At 40.4% G+C, this 19821-nt stretch overlaps 3 protein-coding genes across 3 annotated transcripts; 1 reads left to right on the top strand and 2 right to left on the bottom strand.

Annotated features, from left to right (window-relative positions):
• Positions 1 to 476: 476 nt before the first annotated feature.
• On the bottom strand, positions 477 to 11414 carry LOC124111968 (mitochondrial amidoxime-reducing component 1-like). Its single transcript, XM_046471898.2, has 7 exons — positions 11041 to 11414; positions 6278 to 6454; positions 5950 to 6124; positions 3986 to 4126; positions 2369 to 2433; positions 2093 to 2167; positions 477 to 1677 (listed from the first exon to the last, which is right to left on the bottom strand). The coding sequence occupies exons 1-7, from the start codon at positions 11274 to 11276 to the stop codon at positions 1566 to 1568; spliced, it is 981 nt and encodes a 326-aa protein (XP_046327854.2). The 5' UTR covers positions 11277 to 11414; the 3' UTR covers positions 477 to 1565.
• Positions 11415 to 11452: 38 nt separating this feature from the next.
• On the top strand, positions 11453 to 13471 carry LOC124111967 (putative nuclease HARBI1). The gene is made up of 3 exons (XM_046471897.2): positions 11453 to 12285; positions 12629 to 12915; positions 13222 to 13471. The coding sequence occupies exons 1-3, from the start codon at positions 11724 to 11726 to the stop codon at positions 13417 to 13419; spliced, it is 1047 nt and encodes a 348-aa protein (XP_046327853.2). The 5' UTR covers positions 11453 to 11723; the 3' UTR covers positions 13420 to 13471.
• A 6-nt stretch (positions 13472 to 13477) lies between these two features.
• LOC124111969 lies at positions 13478 to 15217 on the bottom strand. The gene is made up of 2 exons (XM_046471899.2): positions 14781 to 15217; positions 13478 to 13857 (listed from the first exon to the last, which is right to left on the bottom strand). Exons 1-2 carry the CDS (start codon positions 15208 to 15210, stop codon positions 13478 to 13480), a joined length of 810 nt encoding a protein of 269 aa, XP_046327855.1. The 5' UTR covers positions 15211 to 15217.
• Positions 15218 to 19821: the final 4604 nt, after the last annotated feature.

Here is a 19821-nt window from a genome sequence, read left to right as displayed (position 1 = left end):
CTTACATACAATAATTACTCTTGTTGTCCTTAGGATTCAAAATAAGCGAGTTGATACAAATTTTCACACGTGTATCAACGATTCCGAATGTCTGATAGCAAATGTAATGAACTATTTGTTCCCGAGAATGCAGGGATCATTAATTTGTCCTAGTTTTGTTCTTGAAAACAGTGTTTTGGGGTCCAAGATCTACTGCTAGGCTCCTCCTTTCCGAGCACGAAATGCTGACGCACTTGGTGAATTGGAAATTAGAGGTATCTAATAACAGTGAGACTACCTCCAATTTCAAAGCACATTTGGTTGATCTCCTAATTTGATGGCGAGTTTATTTTGACACTAACCCTGACTTTGAAATGGAATGGCAGGTCATAAAGGTATAAATATGGGCGCGTGGAATATAAAAGTATAACTTCATCTCTTTTTCTATGAAATAAATTTCAAAAGTTTAATCACCAAAAGGAACCACTTGACTGCTCTTCATGAGGATATATTGAATGTTATCAATATGTGTTTATTCATAATACTGAGAGGCCACAGGCCTATAGTACATGTTATAAAGTAATTGGTGTATATACATTTATGAGGTAACACATCTGGAACTTCTTAGCTTCATAGCATGCAATATGTACATTGACAGTTTTTTCGTTGTTATTACATTACGGACGGAAGACACTCTTATGTCTAACACATGAAGTTAAGTCGATAAATAAAGGAGGGCAAACAACAGGAATGGATGGAATGGTAATGTAAATGCAAAACCTAAAGCGCTTGGCAGGCAGTTTTGTTTTGTTTGTTTGTTTGTTTGATTGTTTGTTGTTTAACGCCGCACTCAACAATATTCCAGCTATATGACGGTGGTCTGTAAACAATCAAATCTGGACTAGACAATCGAATGATTGACATCATGACCATGTATACTCTACAAAGTCTGAGAACGCACACTGATTCGTTGACTGGTTTAATAATGTAGTGCTAAGAGCATGCATTGATACGGACCATTATGGTCTTGGTTTGTTTGTTGTTTTACGCCGCACTCAGCAATATTCTGGCTATATGACGGCGGTCTGTAAATAATCGAGTCTGGACCAGACAATCAAGTGGATCACATCATGAGCATGTATACTCTACAGAGTCCGAGAACGCACACTGATTCGTTGACTGGTTTAATAATGTAGTGCAAAGAGCATGCAGTGATACGGACCATTATGGTCTTGGTTTGTTTGTTGTTTTACGCCGCACTCAGCAATATTCTAGCTATATGACGGCGGTCTGTAAATAATCGACTCTGGGCCAGACAATCAAGTGGATCACATCATGAGGATCGACCTACGCAATTGGGATACGATGACATGCATCAACGAGTCTGACCACCCCGTCCCGTTAGTCGCCTCTTACGACAAGCATAGTCGTCTTTTCCTGCAAACATGGGTTGTTGCTTAGTATTTAGCAAGAAACATGGGTTGTGACTTAGTATTTAGCAAGAAACAGCGTAAATGTTAAGCCTACGTTTGCTTACAACGCTGGGCCAAAATAACATGTCCCTAACCAGGAATTAGGCCCAATCTTTATTTTCTCAAAGCATATACTTGGTCGCCCACGTTGATTTGTCCCTCCACATCCACGGCACAGTTAACACCGAAAATAGGAGTCTCGCCGTATGCCGGGAAACATCGAACACTGAAACAAGCAGGGTATTATTAACATACACATACACAACCAGTGCCGTAGCCAGCCGGGGGGCAGGGGGGGGGGGGGGGGGGGGATTGCCCCCACCCCCGGATTTTTTTTTATATAAAACAGTTTTATTTGAATCATGAAAATACAAGTTGGGGACAAGTGATACTTGTACAAATATTTGCCAAGGTCCAAGTTACCGATGCTTGTCGTAATTGTTTATTAGGATTTTAACGTAGGATTGGGTGGTTGCAACGTCCGACTGGGCAAATTGCATGTCATCTTCCCCAGCTAGCGTCGAGTGTTGCTCATAATATCAACCATTGGTTTGTAAAACGCAGACTATGATTTATAGACCGCCGCGAAAAAGCTCGGGTACAGATCAGAGCGGCATAAATCAACATCCATTCACTCTTACCGTTTAAGAGTCGCTAAGGGTTCGCCGTCTTTGGATTTCTCTCCCACTTCTCCGTTAACTGTTGTCATGGTACACCTACAGAACAAAGATCAAAGATGAAACGAAAACCTGCAGGATGTCAAAATTCAAAAAGTAATATCTGAGCAGTGGGTCAAAATAATTATATATTTTATATGGTTGTCGCGGCCGCTTCGAAACGGATCGGAAACGTTATGACCAACATTAACATCCAGTTCAGGTGAGCTAACAACGGATCCATGTGGAGATCCCACTTACCTCGTACACGGGTCCAGCACTCTCATGAAGGCTGTGTCCCCTATCTTGATCTCGTGCCAGCTGTCCTGAACAGAAAGTCACATCGGAATGTTTGTTTGTTTGTTTGTTGTTTAACGCCGCACTAGCTATATGACGGCGGTCTGTAAATAATCGAGTCTGGACCAGACAATCCAATGATTGACATCATGGGCATCGATCTACGCCATTGGGATAGAACGACATGCATCAACCAAGTCAGTCAGCCTGACCACCCGATGGCGTTAGTCGCCTCTTACCACAAGCATAGTCGCCTTTTACGACAAGCAAGGTTACTGAAGACCTTTTCTACACGGATCTTAACGGGTGACATCAGAATGTACATTGTTAGGAGAACGGAGAACATCTCAAAAAGTATGCGTGTCAGTCTCGACATTGTATTGTCAACCACACATCCCGTGCATTATGAAATGTGAGCCTTGTCGGTGAGGTGTTTGTATTTCTATGACCGCTTCCTTGGATATTTTAATTTTACTCCGTAACTTGACTATGGGTGGGCGGGCTTCAATGTTAGAACTAAACGGCGATTGGTATTTCACGTAAACATGCCACAATTTATCATGGCGATACAGTTTGCGTCTTATAGCTTTTACGTGTTATAAACTACACGCCAAAAGAATGAGTGAGTGAGCTAAGCTTAATGCCGCCTTGAACAATGTATCAGAATATGTATCAGTGTGTGTGTGTGGGGGGGGGGGGGGGGGGGGGGGGGGGGGGGGCACCCACCTGCACGGGTATGGTGCTGACAAACCTTGAAACATAATCGGGGTGAACTGGATTTCGAACCCACACTGTGAGGTGTGCCTAAAGGACGCAATTCTGCATATTGAATTGCGGCACCTTGGACAATTTGGCCATTCGTGAGCCCTCTCCCATATCTCACTAGGCATCCTTGGAGCGGTCGGGTAGCCTACTGGTTAAAGCGTTCGCTCGTCACGCCGAAGGGCTGGGTTCGATTCCCGACATGGGTACAATGTGTAAAGCCCATTTCTGGTGTTCCCCGCCGTGATATTGCTCGAATATTGCTAAAAGCGGCGTAAAACCAAACACACTCACTCACTGACACCACCTAGGCATTGACATTACTAGCAATCTGGGCCTAGAATGTAGACCCAAGAGCTACATATTCCAGTGACATCGGGAACTATGTGTTTTCCCAGGATGCGTTTCTTAAACTGGTTGGGCCTAAACTACACATGTGCTGAAACTATGGCCACGCCACGTTTCTACCGACGTCGTCCATCCAAAACCAACTACAACATTAGTCTTAACGTCACATCAGCATTTAGGGAAAGGTTATAAACGTCGCGGGCAATAGTGTGCCTGCTATATTTCTCCAACCATGTACAAACAAGCCATCGCTCGAGTAAGGACGCCGTGCAATATCGGTACAAATATTTATCCTACACTGTCAGAGCCCAAAGGTGGTCGCTCAGGGGTTGCCCATTTTGACCATACTCAGTAGCCATTTTAGTCATCGATCATTTAGTCATCATCATCGATCATTTTAGTACTCGGTCAGTATGGGAACCGTGATCTGTGACGGGTTTGAACCTCATTTTCTGGTGATCATGTTCATACCTCATCGAATGCTTCTTTGGCGCTGACGACGATGTTGGGTCTGAAATTCCGCATGGACACTGGCTTGCTGAGCTTGGTATTTAGGAAGCCGAGAGACTCATCCGACAGAAGCATATAGGCCCCAAAGTCACTGTAGGCCGCCTGTAACAAAAATGAGTTTTTACGCCGTTTATAACACTCTTCCGGGAATATCATCGCGGTCTAGACACTATAAGTTGTCAACCGATCTCGAGGGGTATAGGGGGCACGGGTGGCCCAGTCGTATAAGGCGCCGCGATTCGCTGTGCAGAGTTGCGTCCCTTGGGCACGCCAGAAACCTATGATTGTGGGTTCGAATCCCGGTTCGCCCCGATTATGTTTCTAAGTTTGTCAGCACCATACCCGTGCTCGTGGGTTTCACCTAATTGGTAAATGTCCGAGACCTGCATCACTTCGGGCTTTCCTCCCACATTAAGCTGACACGCCGTGATATAACTGGAATACTGTTAAAAGCGGCGTAAAACCCAACTCACTCACTCACTCATTCGAGGGGTATACGGTGTGATGTTTGTTTGTTTGTTGTCTTAAGCCGCACTCAAAAATATCCCTGCTGTATGACGGCGGTCTGTGAAGAAGCGAGTCTGAACCAAACAATCTAGCGACTGACATCATAAGCATCGATCCGCACGCAATTGGAATACGATGACATGCATCAAGCAAGTCAGCGAGCCTGACAACCCAACCCGTTAGTCGCATCTTACCACAAGCATAGTCGCCTTTTACGGCAAGCATGGGCTGCTGAAGACTTATTCTACCCCGGATCTTCAGAGGTCGGTGTGATGTACCCTGTGTGTGAGACTATGTACCCGAGCCGTCGAGGTATATGGGCTCACACACAGGGTACATCACTCCATATGCCCCGAGGGATCGGTTAACAACGAGCTTATCTTACCGTCATTCCTTTAATACAGGGTCACGAATGCATGAGTTACTTCCCTTTACCCAATGCATTCGAATAAACATCGGTTCATTACAACTGAACGATACTTATTCGAGATATGCATGTTACCTGATAAAGGCCAAGCGGGACACATGAACGGGCTGCACGTGCAATAATTGCCCCCTCCTCAACCAATCAGAAGCTAGTGTTTTAAGGTGGGATAAAGAGGACTGGCTTCATCAATTGTACCTGTGTGATCGAATGCCGGTGTTTTGTTAACATAACGAGACAACTCTTTAACCCCAGCGCAGTGGTCACTGCATGTAAATACCGTGAGTTGGTACGCTTTGAACAGTATTTCAGTTTTTTCACGGTGAGTCAGCGTAATTTAGGAGGAAAGTATCGCAAGTCTTAGATGTTTACCACATTGTTGAAAGTTAATCATCTCAGCAAATACCTTCCACATATGTAGTTATACCTCTTTATCTTCCCTTACATGTAAACTGCTTTAGTTATATTGGCCAATGACGTCCTGTTGAATTCCCATGAACCCCGCTATGGCGTGTAGTACTGGAAAACATATTCCCCGCCGTCAAGGAAACATACATTTTCCGATCTCTGTAAAATTATGCTCCTTCCAGCTCACCTGGCAATATGGCAACAAACACACGCCTAGCATCTCAATCTTCAATCAATTTTCAAATTGTAATAAAGGATAACCATGCGTACACACAGAGTCAAATAGCACCCAAGTCGTGATAAGCCAACAACTTATAATATTGCAACTACGGTTATCATGGCCATTACATATGTCAGTCTGTGAATGAGTGAGTGAACGCTATTTCAGTAACATCACCGTGTGTCAGCCTAATTGGGAAGGGAAAGTGACGCAGGTCATTTAAGTGTGTTTTTAAACCAAAGAGTGAAAACAAACGAAGGAGCAGTGCCAATCTGGAAGTCGATACTAAAATCATCGGATCCTGACACGCCAAAGGGAGGCAACTGCACAGCAATCGACTGGGCACAATGTGAGGCTCAATATTACCTGGTCGCCGAGAAGGGCAGGATTACCCCATGGCTTGAACTCGTCGCTGGCGTCCCTCTTGTGCATCCCCGGGGCCGAGAACAGTAGCCGGAGTCCCTCCAGTCCCAGGAATGAGCTGACCCAGTCTGCGGCCTCCTGCCCACAGTCCAGCCCCTCCGTCCTACACTCCCACACACTGCAAGCAGGAAGAGCGGGGGTCGGGTATGTGTGTGTGTGTATACATGTGTGTGAAGTTAACAATTCAAATGCGACACACTGAACCCCAAACTGAAGTCAAGACTCTTACTCCCTCCTAACTGTAATACCCCCAAAATATATTCCTACATACCGACATGTCTTCACTTGGGACGGGACAACCGGGGGATTGATGGGTACTTTCAGTGTTGGCACTCCTGGTCCGTCAATAAACACCTGGTCTCCATGGATACTGACTTTCAGCAACGACATCTTCGGGGCCTGCCTTTGAGACAGGAAGTCGCCATTCGGCCTCGTTACCATCCAGTGTCTGTGAACACGAGAACGAACACGTGTCATGATGTATCTATCGTTTGTTACCATGGGTGGCATCATTTTAAGAACGAGGAATAGAATGAGAGACAAGGGCACTTTTCGGCACACTCGAGCTACATAGTTCAGAAAACGTTTAGGAATCGCCATGAAAGTTATCGGTTGTGTTCATATAGAGTGAGTGAGTTGGGTTTAACGCCGCTTTGAACAGTAGTTATATCACGGCGTGTCAGCTTGATGTAGGAAGAAAGCCCGAAGTGATACAGGTCTTAGACGTTTATGACTTTGATGAAAACCAGGAGCACGGGTATAGTGCTGAAAAACCTAGAAATTTAACCAGGGCGAGACGGGTTTCGAACCCACGATAATAGGTATTAGCACGCCCTTTTTAAAAGGGGTGCAACTCTGCATAGCAAAATGCGGCCGCTTAGATAATAGGACCACCTCAGCTCCCGTGTTAGTATAGAAGATGATAAGATTAATTTCAGACTATTGACAAAACAAAATACAGAGAAAAGGTTAACATGTGTCAAACAAGTCGATATAAGGGCTTTTCGGGGAGCGTTTTTAACATTTGAACACGAGCAGGTCCTTGAATAGGACAAGTACAAACAGTATTGTTCGATTTTACCCAGAAGCTTGAAAAATCGCGTACAAATCATAGTTGTGAAAACAAACGCCATAGAAGTCTAGTTGTCGGTCTTGTAACACGCCCCAGACAATGTACTATAAGCCTTTGGCCTCATCAGTAGCATGAATAAAGACTGATTGATATGAACATAACGACGACTTTCATGGAAATGATCTTAAGTGTCCCCTAACTTTAGATGGTGAGTGGGACTGGGTGGTCTCCTGCATATACTCCAGCGCATATATTTAACAAAACAATCGCCCTCATTTCATGAACCCTCCAGTAGTGTGGACCCCTTGAGCTGAAAAGGGGGATGAGTATATGCTGCTTGAGCTGGGAAGGGGAAGAGTGGGAAACTAGTGAACGTAGTATTAAATAATTATATGTTCTGGGGTCTGTAAGAGAGACTACCTTCTCGGCTCTGGCAGCCTATTTACTCATCCTATACTTAGCTCTTTCAGCCTATACTTATCCCATTCTCAGTTTCTTAATACTCGAGGTTCTCTTAGAATTATAATTTTAGAATTACAATGTCCAGGTCGATACTGAATATGGGCGACAGACCGTCGAGCGGAGTCCATTTAATTGTGTCACCTCGGGGGGCCAAGGGACACATTTCGTCTTTCAATATCAGTTGAGGTGAAATGGGTTTTAACGTCGCGTCTGCTGATGTAATGCGTGGGTGGCTGCTTGTACTAGTCCGGACTAATTTATAGTGCTAGCCCACTGAGACACCATGACGCAGTTTAACATGAATACCACACTCAGACACAGTATACTGACTCCAAGTCGACCAGTCCTTGTTTCGGCCCCTTATACCCCTTAAACCGAGCGCGAGACAAGATAACAACAAGTACTATCTTTAAACGTATTTTGGTATGACGCGGCCGGGGATCGAACCCCGGACCATCCGCTCTTCGGGCGGATGCTCTACCACTAGACCACGGAGGCGCGCACAGTATCAGGCAACAAGGTTAGTTGTTTTCACATTCTCATCATTCGGATTCTGTGTTACCAAATGTGAGACATTTTCCTGGATCGAATCATAACAATCTAACAAAAACATTCATTCAAATATCTACAAAACATTCATCAGTCACAAATTTTCAGGGAAGTGTTAATCATTGTTCGAGGTGAGTTCTTTTCGTTATTTGTTTCACCATAAATATATTTATTTGATCCGAAAATGGTGCGGTGCTTTTCTTCGTGTGGCTGGATAATATTTCTGTTTAAACCATCTACCTAAACCTTCAGTGTACTAAATAGCTTAGTGATATGTTTATCTGGAGCGCTAGGTCAGCTGCTCAGACCAGTAGAATAACACTGTCGTCGTCTATTTCAGTCGACATCAGCAATTGACTCCACAATGTAGGACGAGGACACCAGGCCATGATGAAATAGACATGAAATAACAACATCGACATAACGCAGTCGTTGACAGAAATGCAGATATCAAATAAATGGAACACAGTACAAACAAGAAAATTAAGTAAACCCTACTCTTAAATATACTGAACAAAAGGGTAAGACTTTCGCCCGTATCCCCCCTCAAAAATATATCTGCTTAAAAGGATTGGGCGGCAATGCATACATATAAAACATTTGAAGGGCGGATACAGACGGAAGTCTTTCCCACAAACAGTAAGGGATCATTGAGGGGGTATTTTTGGAAATAAAGACTGAGTTTCGGTACATAAAAAGATTTCATGATCCTTAACTGTTTGTGTTTAGTATATCATAGATCACGTTTTACACAAGAAAGGTTGTCATATCTATCATAGATCACGTTTTACTCAAGAAAGGTTGTGATATCTACCATAGATCACGTTTTACTCAATAAAGGTTGTGTTATCTATCATAGATCACGTTTTACTCCATAAAGGTTGTGTTATCTATCATAGATCACGATTTACTCAAGAAAGGTTGTGTTATCTATCATAGATTACGTTTTACTCAAGAAAGGTTGTGATATCTATCATAGATCACGTTTTACTCAAGAAAGGTTGTGTTATCTATCATAGATCACGTTTTACTCAAGAAAGGTTGTGTTATCTACCACAGGCCACGTTTTACCTTGACCAGTCGTGTTTAGATGGCATGTACTAGTGAGTGGAAAACTTAAAATGTGCTGATGCGGCATAGGATATATGTGACTGTGTTGGTTTTAATATGGTACCTTGTTAATCCCCGTGGAGACTCGATCTCTCCACTACAACAAAGCACCATATCTTGTTGACACAACTAAATATATTACATGTATTCTTTTAACAGATACACATGTCAATGGAATTTTCTGACTTAAATTAAATATGGGGCTCAACACTATCATGATTTCTTTATCATGAAATGGCAAACGCATCAACATGATAAAGATCCTCAGTTAATAACCTATATTTCCTCTTTAATCACAGAATTCATGCCTGTTGAAATTACTGTAACATAATAACATCTTTGTAAATGCATGAAAACAATATCTGTGATGTTTACAGTTTGTAACAGTTGTATCGTATTGTTGTTAATACATAGTATCCTTGTGTATTTTTGAGCATAATTAACAAATGTAACATAAACATTATGGTTTTCCTGACAATCAGTCACTTACAAAACAGTTTGATTCTATCTGTGATAATAACATTTAAAAGACACTAAAGTATATTGTTTTGTGTTATTCTTTGACGAATGTACTAACACAAATATTACTGCAGACATAGCAGGACACCATGTTTGTGTGTTACTCTCTGCCTTCCTGGGGCGGTTGAACTAGATGTCATCGAAGAGAGTGCTTATCTCTCTTAGGGGCCAGTTTTAGATATCACATTTCGCATTCTCAAAGCGAGGCCATTAAAACGCGGGAAAATGAAGAAAATGGGGAATACCCTGCTGAAAGTGTAGACTTTGTCGTGAAATCGTATTCGTATTGATATTTGGACTGAAATGATCAAACTCTCAACCACTCGTTTGGCCGGTCGAGAACTGATTATCAACAAGTTGATGTTGTTGTGAGTTGTGGTGTGAGTTAATCCTACAAAACTTACTGACATCATAATCTGTTTCCAAGTTGTGGCAGGACATTTACAAGTCTGATAAAGCATTGACACAGATACGGCAAAACATGCACCTAACCACCAGGGTTATACATGATGCAGAAACGTGCGGCCAGTATGCACACATATTATGAATGGATGCAGAAAAAAATGGGTCGCATCCAAAGGGACGCACAATAATATTCATTGTACCAATTCTGGACACGAACTATTAAGGTCCAGTAATTTAAGTAAATATCAAATCTTGCAGTACACTACACCATTTCATTACATTGATCACGGGGTTCCCTAGACCACGGACCTAAATAAATATATATTTAGGTTAGTGCCTAGTCTGTCTTACAGACCCTGATACAAATATATCAAATACAGCCCATGCAAGTCTATAATGTTTGGCAAGTCTAGATTACTACAGTATCGGGAAATGAAGAGAGTCTCTGGGCTCCATTTTATTTTTATTAAGATATTTTAACAACTGCTTTTTTTCTGTACGATATATTCATTTAAGAGACTAGATGTTAGTCTAGTCAGTGTCAGTAAAACCTTGTGCCACCTTGACACACATAAAACACTGTCTTTCTAAACTGGTTCGTGAATCAAAACATATCCATGTGGTGATACAATTATCCCTATTTATTAGCGTAAGTGAAACAGATTATTTGAAATAATCAACGTCCTTTGCTTTAAATTTAAGCAGCCAATTTCCAGCTGATGTGACACCGCTGACAAGTCAAATACAAGTATTTATGTCTTATTAATATTATCTAAATATTAATTTAAATATGAGATACGTTACATGGTCTATATCACACGACAATGAACTACCATAAATAAATAATAAACAGTTATTACACAATGGGTATTGCAACAGAATCATGCAATCCATTCATAAAGTTCAAAATCCTTCACCTGTCTGTGACCCCTTGAACTTTCAACCCGAGGCGACTGCACAGCGCGCGCTGAACTGAGATTCCTCCGCACGACTTGACTGGGAACAGATTCAATGCGGTAACACGCCCCACCAGCTGAAAACGTTGTAATTTCTGCCATCTTGTGTAAGCGCCAAATGCATATTTTGCAGCGGAGGAGATGGCCAATGTTCCGAATATAAACGCTGACTCGCTGATCTGATCTCCCGAAACCATCTTCGAACCATAAGCCTCGTTATGGGTCTCTTTAAAATCCACGTGTCCAAGTTAGGAGACTGATCGATAAGTCCTATCTGTGTTGAGAGAGGGGCTCGGTAAATATGGGTTACAGGCTAAAACGCAGTCGGAACCCTGTGTGTGTTTAAAAGCTGAGCGGGCTGATCACGTGGTGTAACAAAGTGGGGTTGCGGATGTGGAGTTAGGGGATTGGGGTCAAGCTAACTAACGGTAGAGGTATGTAGCGACCAGGGCCCGGTTGTTCAGAACCCGGTTAACTCTTAACCAGCCGTTAAGTCAGTGTTAACTCTCCGTTAAATTTAACCAAATGGTTATGTTGTTTCCCAAAGCATGGTTATCTTTAACGACTGGTTAAACACCCGTTAAAGTTAACACACCTCCTGACCTCTGTTAAATACTTAACACCTTGGTTATCTTTGAAACAAAATGGCGTTCATGGTTAGGCCTAGCGCCGCTTTCATGGTTCCAGAGGTTAATGCGAGACAACAGAAGCGATTCCGAGCTGTAAATTTTGCATTAATAAACTACACAGACAGTGAACTTTGTGATAGGTACAGATTTGGGCGGGAATCTATCAACTACATCGCCAATATACTGAGGGAAGATTTGGAGCGCCCTACACAACGTAGCCATGCTCTAAACGTCAATCAACAACTGATGATAGCTTTCCGTTTTTACGCAAGTGGTAGTTTCCTTCAAGTGATTGGTGATACGATAGGGGTGGACAAAAGTACAGTTTCACGTGTCATAGTCGATGTGACTGATGCCTTGGTTAAAAGAAAGAACGAATTCATAAAATGGCCAACACGAGAATGCTACATACGTCAGGTTCAAGATGGATTTTTCGCCCTTGGTGGTTTTCCGAGTGTCCTAGGTTGCATTGATGGTACGCACATACGTATTCAGGCACCGACCAGGGATGAACCAGCTTACGTTAATCGGAAAGGATACCACAGTATCAACGTACAGGCAGTGTGTGACCACGAAGGTACGTCTTGTGAGATTAGAGTACTGTCCCTTTTTGCAATTAGAGTAGCTTCCCTTCCAAGGTCTATAAAATTCCGCATTAAAAAGATTCGGAATTAGATAAATAATGAAAGGTTTGCGTAAATGCTCTCATTACTCTTAATAAATACAAATGGGATATTCTAGTCAGCTAACAAGGGATGTTTTTAAAGTTCTTTTCAGCTCAAAGCTGTGTCAAGAGACTGTAATTTTAAGAAAATATAGCTGTAAGAAGTTTGTAATATATAATATATATGCCTATAATAGAAAATCCATTAATCCATCACGAACATTGCTTATTGTTTTAATTATTGTCTAATTTGTAGGTAAATTTACGAATGTGTGTGCTAAATGGCCGGGATCAACTCATGATAGCCACATATTTAGAACCTCTACTTTGTGTGAATTCTTAGAGAGGTCGCACACTTCAATATCAGATGGCTTTCTATTGGGAGACAGTGGATATCCTTGCAGGCCTTTTCTCCAAACCCCATACATGACTCCACAAGGCAATGCTCAGCAGAGATACAATGACAGCTTGTGTGCTACAAGAGTTACAATAGAAAGAACATTTGGTCGATGGAAAAGACGGTTTCATGTACTTCATTCTGAGGTAAATATGCATAGTATATTTGTGTACTTAATTTGACCAATGTTTTACTTTTCTACATCTAATCTTGATTTTTTTTCATAACTTTAAGGTTTGGAGTCATGGTGTTGTGTGTTCCAATGGTTCACATTTTACATCGACCACATAGCAGAAACAAATAATTTTCCAATAATCCTAACTAACATATCCAATTACTAGTAATTATATTAATAATTCAAAGAAGCAAACAAGTTGCTTCTAAAATGTAGATTTAAATGTGCCATTCTGTATTTATGTATTTGACACAAACATTTCTTGTTTATTCAACAGATAAGGATGAGTCCACGCCGTGGGTGTCAGATTGTCCTTGCCTGTGCTGTCCTCCACAATATATCCATATTACTGAATGAGCCATTACAAGATGACAACGACAACCCAGATGAACAGCCAACAGTGGACACACATGGCGGAAGGCATGATGGACGAGGCATTAGAGATCATATTGCCAATACCTTCTTCTCCAGCTAATAAACTACAAACAGAGGACACAAGAATTAAATATAGTGATAATTAAACTGCAGGTTTATTACATCATAGAAAGTAACAGTTGAGATGGACTGAAATTGTCAATATCATCACGTTGTAGTATTTGCTCAAGGAGTTGAATTTGTAGCTTAAGTTTCTTTTTTTCCATTTCCTGTTTTTCTAGCTCTCCTGATAGAACTCTTTCCTGTAATTGGTAGACTCTTTCTGAAGAACTAAGTTTTGTAATTTCTTTTCTGAACTTGAGTTGCCTGGCTGGACGTCCGTCATCAAGTCTTGGTGCTGCTTCACTGTGCTCTGTTTCTTGAGATTCTCTGACTTCAGGACTTTGTGATGTTGGGGTTGAGGTAGTAGCTGCTGGAGTAGGATCTGTGGCACCAGTTGGCAACCCAGGATCAGCCACTGATGAACGTTCAGCACAACCTGGAGGAATAAAAAATTATCAATAGAAATATTTATGGTTTTGTCTGTGTTTCTATTAGGGATTACGGCTTAAGAAAACTTATATACGGATCTACTCTTGTTTTAATCATTTATGATTCAGAGAAAGACAATATACTTTGAATGGTATTGGGTATTAATGTATTGACTAACATCAACAGAATATTCACTTCATTGCAAATTCAGGAGACCGAAATTATGTTGACTGTGTCTTTATGGCTCTGACTATTCGTTTCGTTTTAATGTGTGTAACTGAATTATTCATTTTATTATATTTTCATTAAATTCATTTTACTACCGCTTCACAATAATTTACCTTACTGACCTTGACCTCTACATATGGAGGAGCGGAAGCGTGCTCATAAATAATCTTTGCTCACAGATGAATTTGTGAAATATAAACGTGACCAAGTCAGGTTTGTCATAAGTTTTTGGAATAGCATTACTTTACGTATCCACTGTTACAGCAGATATCCCGCTCTTGCTAAAACAATAGGCTTTAGACTCGATGTTGACACCACAGAAGAGAAATTGCGTCACATTCCGTCGCCTGATGGAGGCTCACGAAATTGTGTTCAACAATCTTATATTCGTTTCTACGGTTTACAGCATCGTAGACTGGGTTGATATAATAATAATACTCGTGAATCTCACGTGAATAGTAAAAGTTCATACAAAGTTGGCTGCATTGTTCATATATTGTAGAGATGGGAGGCAAACACATTCTTTCGAAAAAGTTCAAGGTCATGTCTAAATATAGAAAAGGGATATTCCGTGTCAACATAAACAGACGACTTTCGAACGTATGAAAATGAGTAGGCGGCTTAGTACAATTCCATAGATATACCCTTATTTCAGCACAGATTGACAGCTTTTATAAAATATGTTACTATGAAAGCACTTACTTGGAAGAATTTCCGATTCTAAGCCCCCTGATATCCCGCTGAAACTTGCTGAATCTTGCATTATCTCAATAATTCGAGAAGTAGCCTGACTCGGTTCGGATGGTGGGGGTCCCCCTCCGGTCTTCCTCTGTTGCAGCCTGTAGTCCGTGAAGGTTTTCTTGGCCTTTCTTGTCATGTTGCTCCATTTCTCCTTCACCTCATCAACAGATCGAAGCGCTACGCCCTTCATGTTGACTGTCTTGGTGATAGCCATCCAAATAGCAGACTTTTTCTTATTGGTAACTTCACTGCTCAGTTTTTCATGAAGTACTTGTGAATTACTCTCCACCATTGACTGGATGATATTTTCTTCATCCACAGAAAAATTCCTGTTTCTTTTCTTTCTTATTTTTCTTGGAGTTTCCTCAGTCATCGACGCTGTTTCGGCCATTATTCGATACGACACAGTGACGGAAGTACTAACGCTTGGAATTCTGGGATAATATTTACCTAATCGGTGCTTTAACCAAGATGTTAAAATTTAACCGAGTGGTTAGCTAACCTAATGGTTATCTATTGATCCTGCAACAGTATTTTAACGGCTGGTTAACTAACGTGTGGTTAAATATTTAACGGTTGGTTAGGAGTTAACCTGACGTTAAAATAACCGGGTTCTGAACAACCGGGCCCAGAACTGGGATAAACAGTCCACAATTTCGCAAAACCCCATTTACAGCGGTAATGCTTTCGGTTAGCTCTAAAACACATGGCGATATATATGCGGAATATGATTTAGTTTATAGGGGGGGGGGGGGGGGGGGGGGGGACCGTACTGAATATGATCTTTTGTATATTTCCATGTCCCATTCCAAATAAATAACGCACATTAAATTCTTCACTATAAATTGGAAACATCTTTAGTTATTATTATTTTTTTGTTATTTTGTACTTGACAAATATTCACACGCCTTTCTGTGCGGCAATTCACATTTATGCACAAATGTCACAGTGTCTGTGCGATATTTCTTTTAACAAATTATGTTATAATTAGATCAATAATTGAAATCAAGGATGTGTTTCTACATCACATTGTGGTCACAATAGTGTATAGAATGTAATGGAATCGGCCATATTACAAAAGTAAAAGCGGTAACTCGAGGGGTTTCTGAAATATTTCGGATTGTGGCCGTTAAATAAAAGAGCCCCGACACATTATGCATTCCATTTAGATTTTGTTTTGTTTGTAACTGTAAACAATTTTCCGTATTCTGTTTAATTTAACGTGCGGTCTCCTCCAATCCCACGATCTGAATAGAAATGCAAAACATGTATCCTCATTAATTTATTTAATGTAACTGCTGAAGGGAATCCTTGTAATTCACACATGAGTAGATGTGAGAAATCATATTTATATAATTTCAAAACAATTATTTCACATGCCTCTGTATTTAGACAAGCTCTTTCCACTTCTTTTAATTAGTTCGATGGGTTAATTGTATATGGTTTGCCAGAAGACTGAGGCGAAAATTACACAAGATGAAAGTGTTTTATAATTCTTCTTTACAAAGTTACGGGGAAGTACACAGGTACATCGGACATAAAATATACATTACTCAGAATGAAACGCGGGGTGTGGGGATACATCACTCAGAACGATAGATAACGATAGAGGGTTTGTATCGGATGTATTATATTTTACATACTTCAGAATGCTGTAGATGCAGACCAATGTAAGCTTTGAAACATGCTAAGAAGTATCCAAGCTGGATATTGACGATTGTTTCAGAATGGCATTCTACCCACATATACAAGTTAGTGGTAACCTCAAATACCTCCTTAACTTAACCCTATCACATATACATGATGCAGGTAATGCAAGCTCAGAAGTTTGGTGTGCAAATTTATAATGAATGTATAAATATAAATGTATAACTAACAGATATAGGCGGTAAGACGGATATGACTCTTACTCCATAGTATTTTAGGAACCAGGCAGCTTCAATTTGAAATAAAGGAAAGATATATTGAAGCAAGTCGAAATAATATATTTATATATCTAGCCTAAAATCACGATGATCCATGGACAGTGCATTGTGTATGTCTATGTTGGGCATTGCTTAAAATATACCCACCGCTTCGCTTGTCATGTTAGGCGACAATCGATGGTTGGTTGGTTGTTTAACGCCGCACTGAGCAATATTCCAGCTATATGACGGCGGTCTGTAAATAATCGAGTCTGGACCAGAAAACACGGACAATCCAGTGATAGACATCATGAGCATCGATCCATGCATTTGGGATACGATGACATGCATCAACCAAGTCAGTGAGCCAGACCACCCGATCCCGTTAGCTGCCTTTTACGAGAAGCATAGTCGCCTTTTAGGGCAAGCATGGATTGCTGAAAAGACCTATTCTACCCCGGGTCTTCACGGGCACCACAATCGATGGACCGGGTGGGCATGTTTGTATAGTGACTTCGTTAATTGTGTGTCATGTACCCCGATATAAATACATGTAAATAAACGATTGGTTTAAGTATGAACAACGTCCCACGCCGACATGTACGATGTCTCGCAATCAACCAAATAACGAACCTGACTACCCGAGGCTCGTTAGTCGCCTCTCATTATACGATTCTAAGCCGGACTCCCCATCCGATCAAGAGAATATTACCTGCATGGTCAGCTTTGCTGTTACTGGTTCTTGCAGTAAAATGTTGGTCCACATGGGCAGAGAGCAAAATAGTGATTGTAATTATAAGCAAACATCCAGCACGTCGGAGGACGTTGAACCTCCGATCCATGAAGTCACCTAGTAAGACAATTAAAATTAAGCATGTGTTGCTGGGGACCCCTTCTACACGAAATCAACTGCCTGAGTGGTCTAGTGGATAGACGTCTGCAGAAGGAGTGAGTAAGTGGGTGAATATGTATTTACACTGCTTTTAGCAGCATTCCTGGAGTATCATGGGACACCAGAAATAGGGTTTACTCATTGAACACATGATGGGAATCGAACCCGGGCCTTCGACGTGACGAGCGAACGCTTTGACCAATAGGCTAACCAATCGCACCCCTGACAGCGGAAGATAAAATACACGGAATAAGATAGTACCCGTGCTTGGCGATTGGCATTACGTGGATAAACGTGGATAAACACAGTACATATTCTGTTTTACAAAACTCATGTAAGAATCCATGTATTACCTTCACCCTCACTCGGTAAATACAAGAATTTCTGAATTCTGACACTCCTTGTGTAACACACTTACTGGTATAATACTGCTATAAAAGTACCAATCATGACCTCCCTCAATATTATCTAAGTTTGTGGTCCTAATCACTTTCAAAAGCTAAAATTAATTATAAATATTCAACAGTTAATAAATTTTAAAGGTGTTATGCCGCTTCTGCACGGCTTAATTACAGTAATACAAGGGTAAATATCTAATCGATAATTAATAAAAATCAGCTACAAGTATTCCATTATTTGTACATGTGAAAGGGCTATCCCATTTCTGGTCAAAGGGACATGAGTGATAATATAGTAAAAGGTCTCTTATAAATAGCAGTATTGACCCATTACATTAAGATTCAGTCCACAAGTGTGAAATATTATTTACTATCATCAACCGAGAAGAAATCTTTAGATTCCATTAATTGTAGATTTTAAAGGCATTATCCCACTTCTGGTCAAGGTGATATGAGTCATGATATAGTAAAAAATCTCTTAAAATTAGAAATACTGACCCATTACATTTAGACCTTTGTTCATAGGTTTGAAATGTTATTTACTATCATCAACCGACAAGAAATCTTAAGATTCCATTAATTGTAGATTTTAAAGGCATTATCCCACTTCTGGTCAAGGTGATATGAGTCATAAAATAGTCAAAAATCTCTTACAATTAGTATTATTGACCCATAACATAAAGATTCTGCTCACAAGTGTGAAATATTATTTACTATCATAAACCGAGAAGAAACCTTTAGATTCCATTAATTGTACTTTTAAAGGCATTATCGCACTTCTGGTCAAGGTGATATGGGTCAAAATATAGTCAAAAATCTCTTAAAATTAGAAATATTGACCCATTACATAAAGATTTTGCTCACAAGTGTGAAATGTTATTGACTGTCATCAACCGAGAAGAAATCTTAAGATTCCATTAATTGTAGATTTTAAAGGCATTATCCCACTTCTGGTCAAGGTGATATGAGTCATGATATAGTAAAAAATCTCTTAAAATTAGAAATACTGACCCATTACATTAAGATTCTGCTCATAAGTGTGAAATATTATTTACTATCATCAACCGACAAGAAATCTTAAGATTCCATTAATTGTAGATTTTAAAGGCATTATCCCACTTCTGGTCAAGGTGATACGAGTCATAATATAGTAAAAAATCTCTTACAATTAGAAATATTGACCCATTGCATTCAGATTCTGCTCACAAGTGTGAAATGTTATTTACTTTCTGCAGCCAACAAGAAATCTTAAGATTCCATTAATTGTAGATTTTAAAGGCATTATCCCACTTTTGGTCAAGGTGATATGAGTCATAAAATAGTCAAAAATCTCTTAAAATTAGAAATACTGACCCATTGCATTCAGATTCTGCTCACAAGAATTTACTATCAGTAGTCGTGAAGAAATCTTAAGATTCCATTAATTGTAGATTTTAATGGCATTATTCCATTTATGGTCGAGGCAATATGAGTCTTAATATTGTCAAAAATCTTGTAAAATTAACAGTATTAACCCATTGCATTCACATTCTACTCACAAGTGCGAAATGTTATTTATTATCATCAGCCGAGAACAAATCTTAAGATTCCAACTGTAGATTTTAAAGGTGTTATTCCATTTATGGTTGAGCGAGTAAGTTACTATGGTTTAATGCTGCTTTTAGCAATATTCCAGCAATATCACTGGGGGACACCAGAAATGGGCTTCACTCATTGTACCCATATTGGATATCAACCCAGGTCTTCGGTGTCACGAGCCAATGTTTTAACCACTAGGCTCTCCCTTTTTCTGGTCGAGGCCATATAAG

Source organism: Haliotis rufescens, unplaced genomic scaffold, assembly GCF_023055435.1.
Source record: "Haliotis rufescens isolate VD_foot unplaced genomic scaffold, xgHalRufe1.0.p SCAF_3, whole genome shotgun sequence".
Taxonomy (NCBI): Eukaryota; Metazoa; Mollusca; class Gastropoda; order Lepetellida; family Haliotidae; genus Haliotis; species Haliotis rufescens.
Note: the sequence above shows the minus strand (reverse complement) of the source record. Positions and strands in the feature narration are given on the sequence as shown.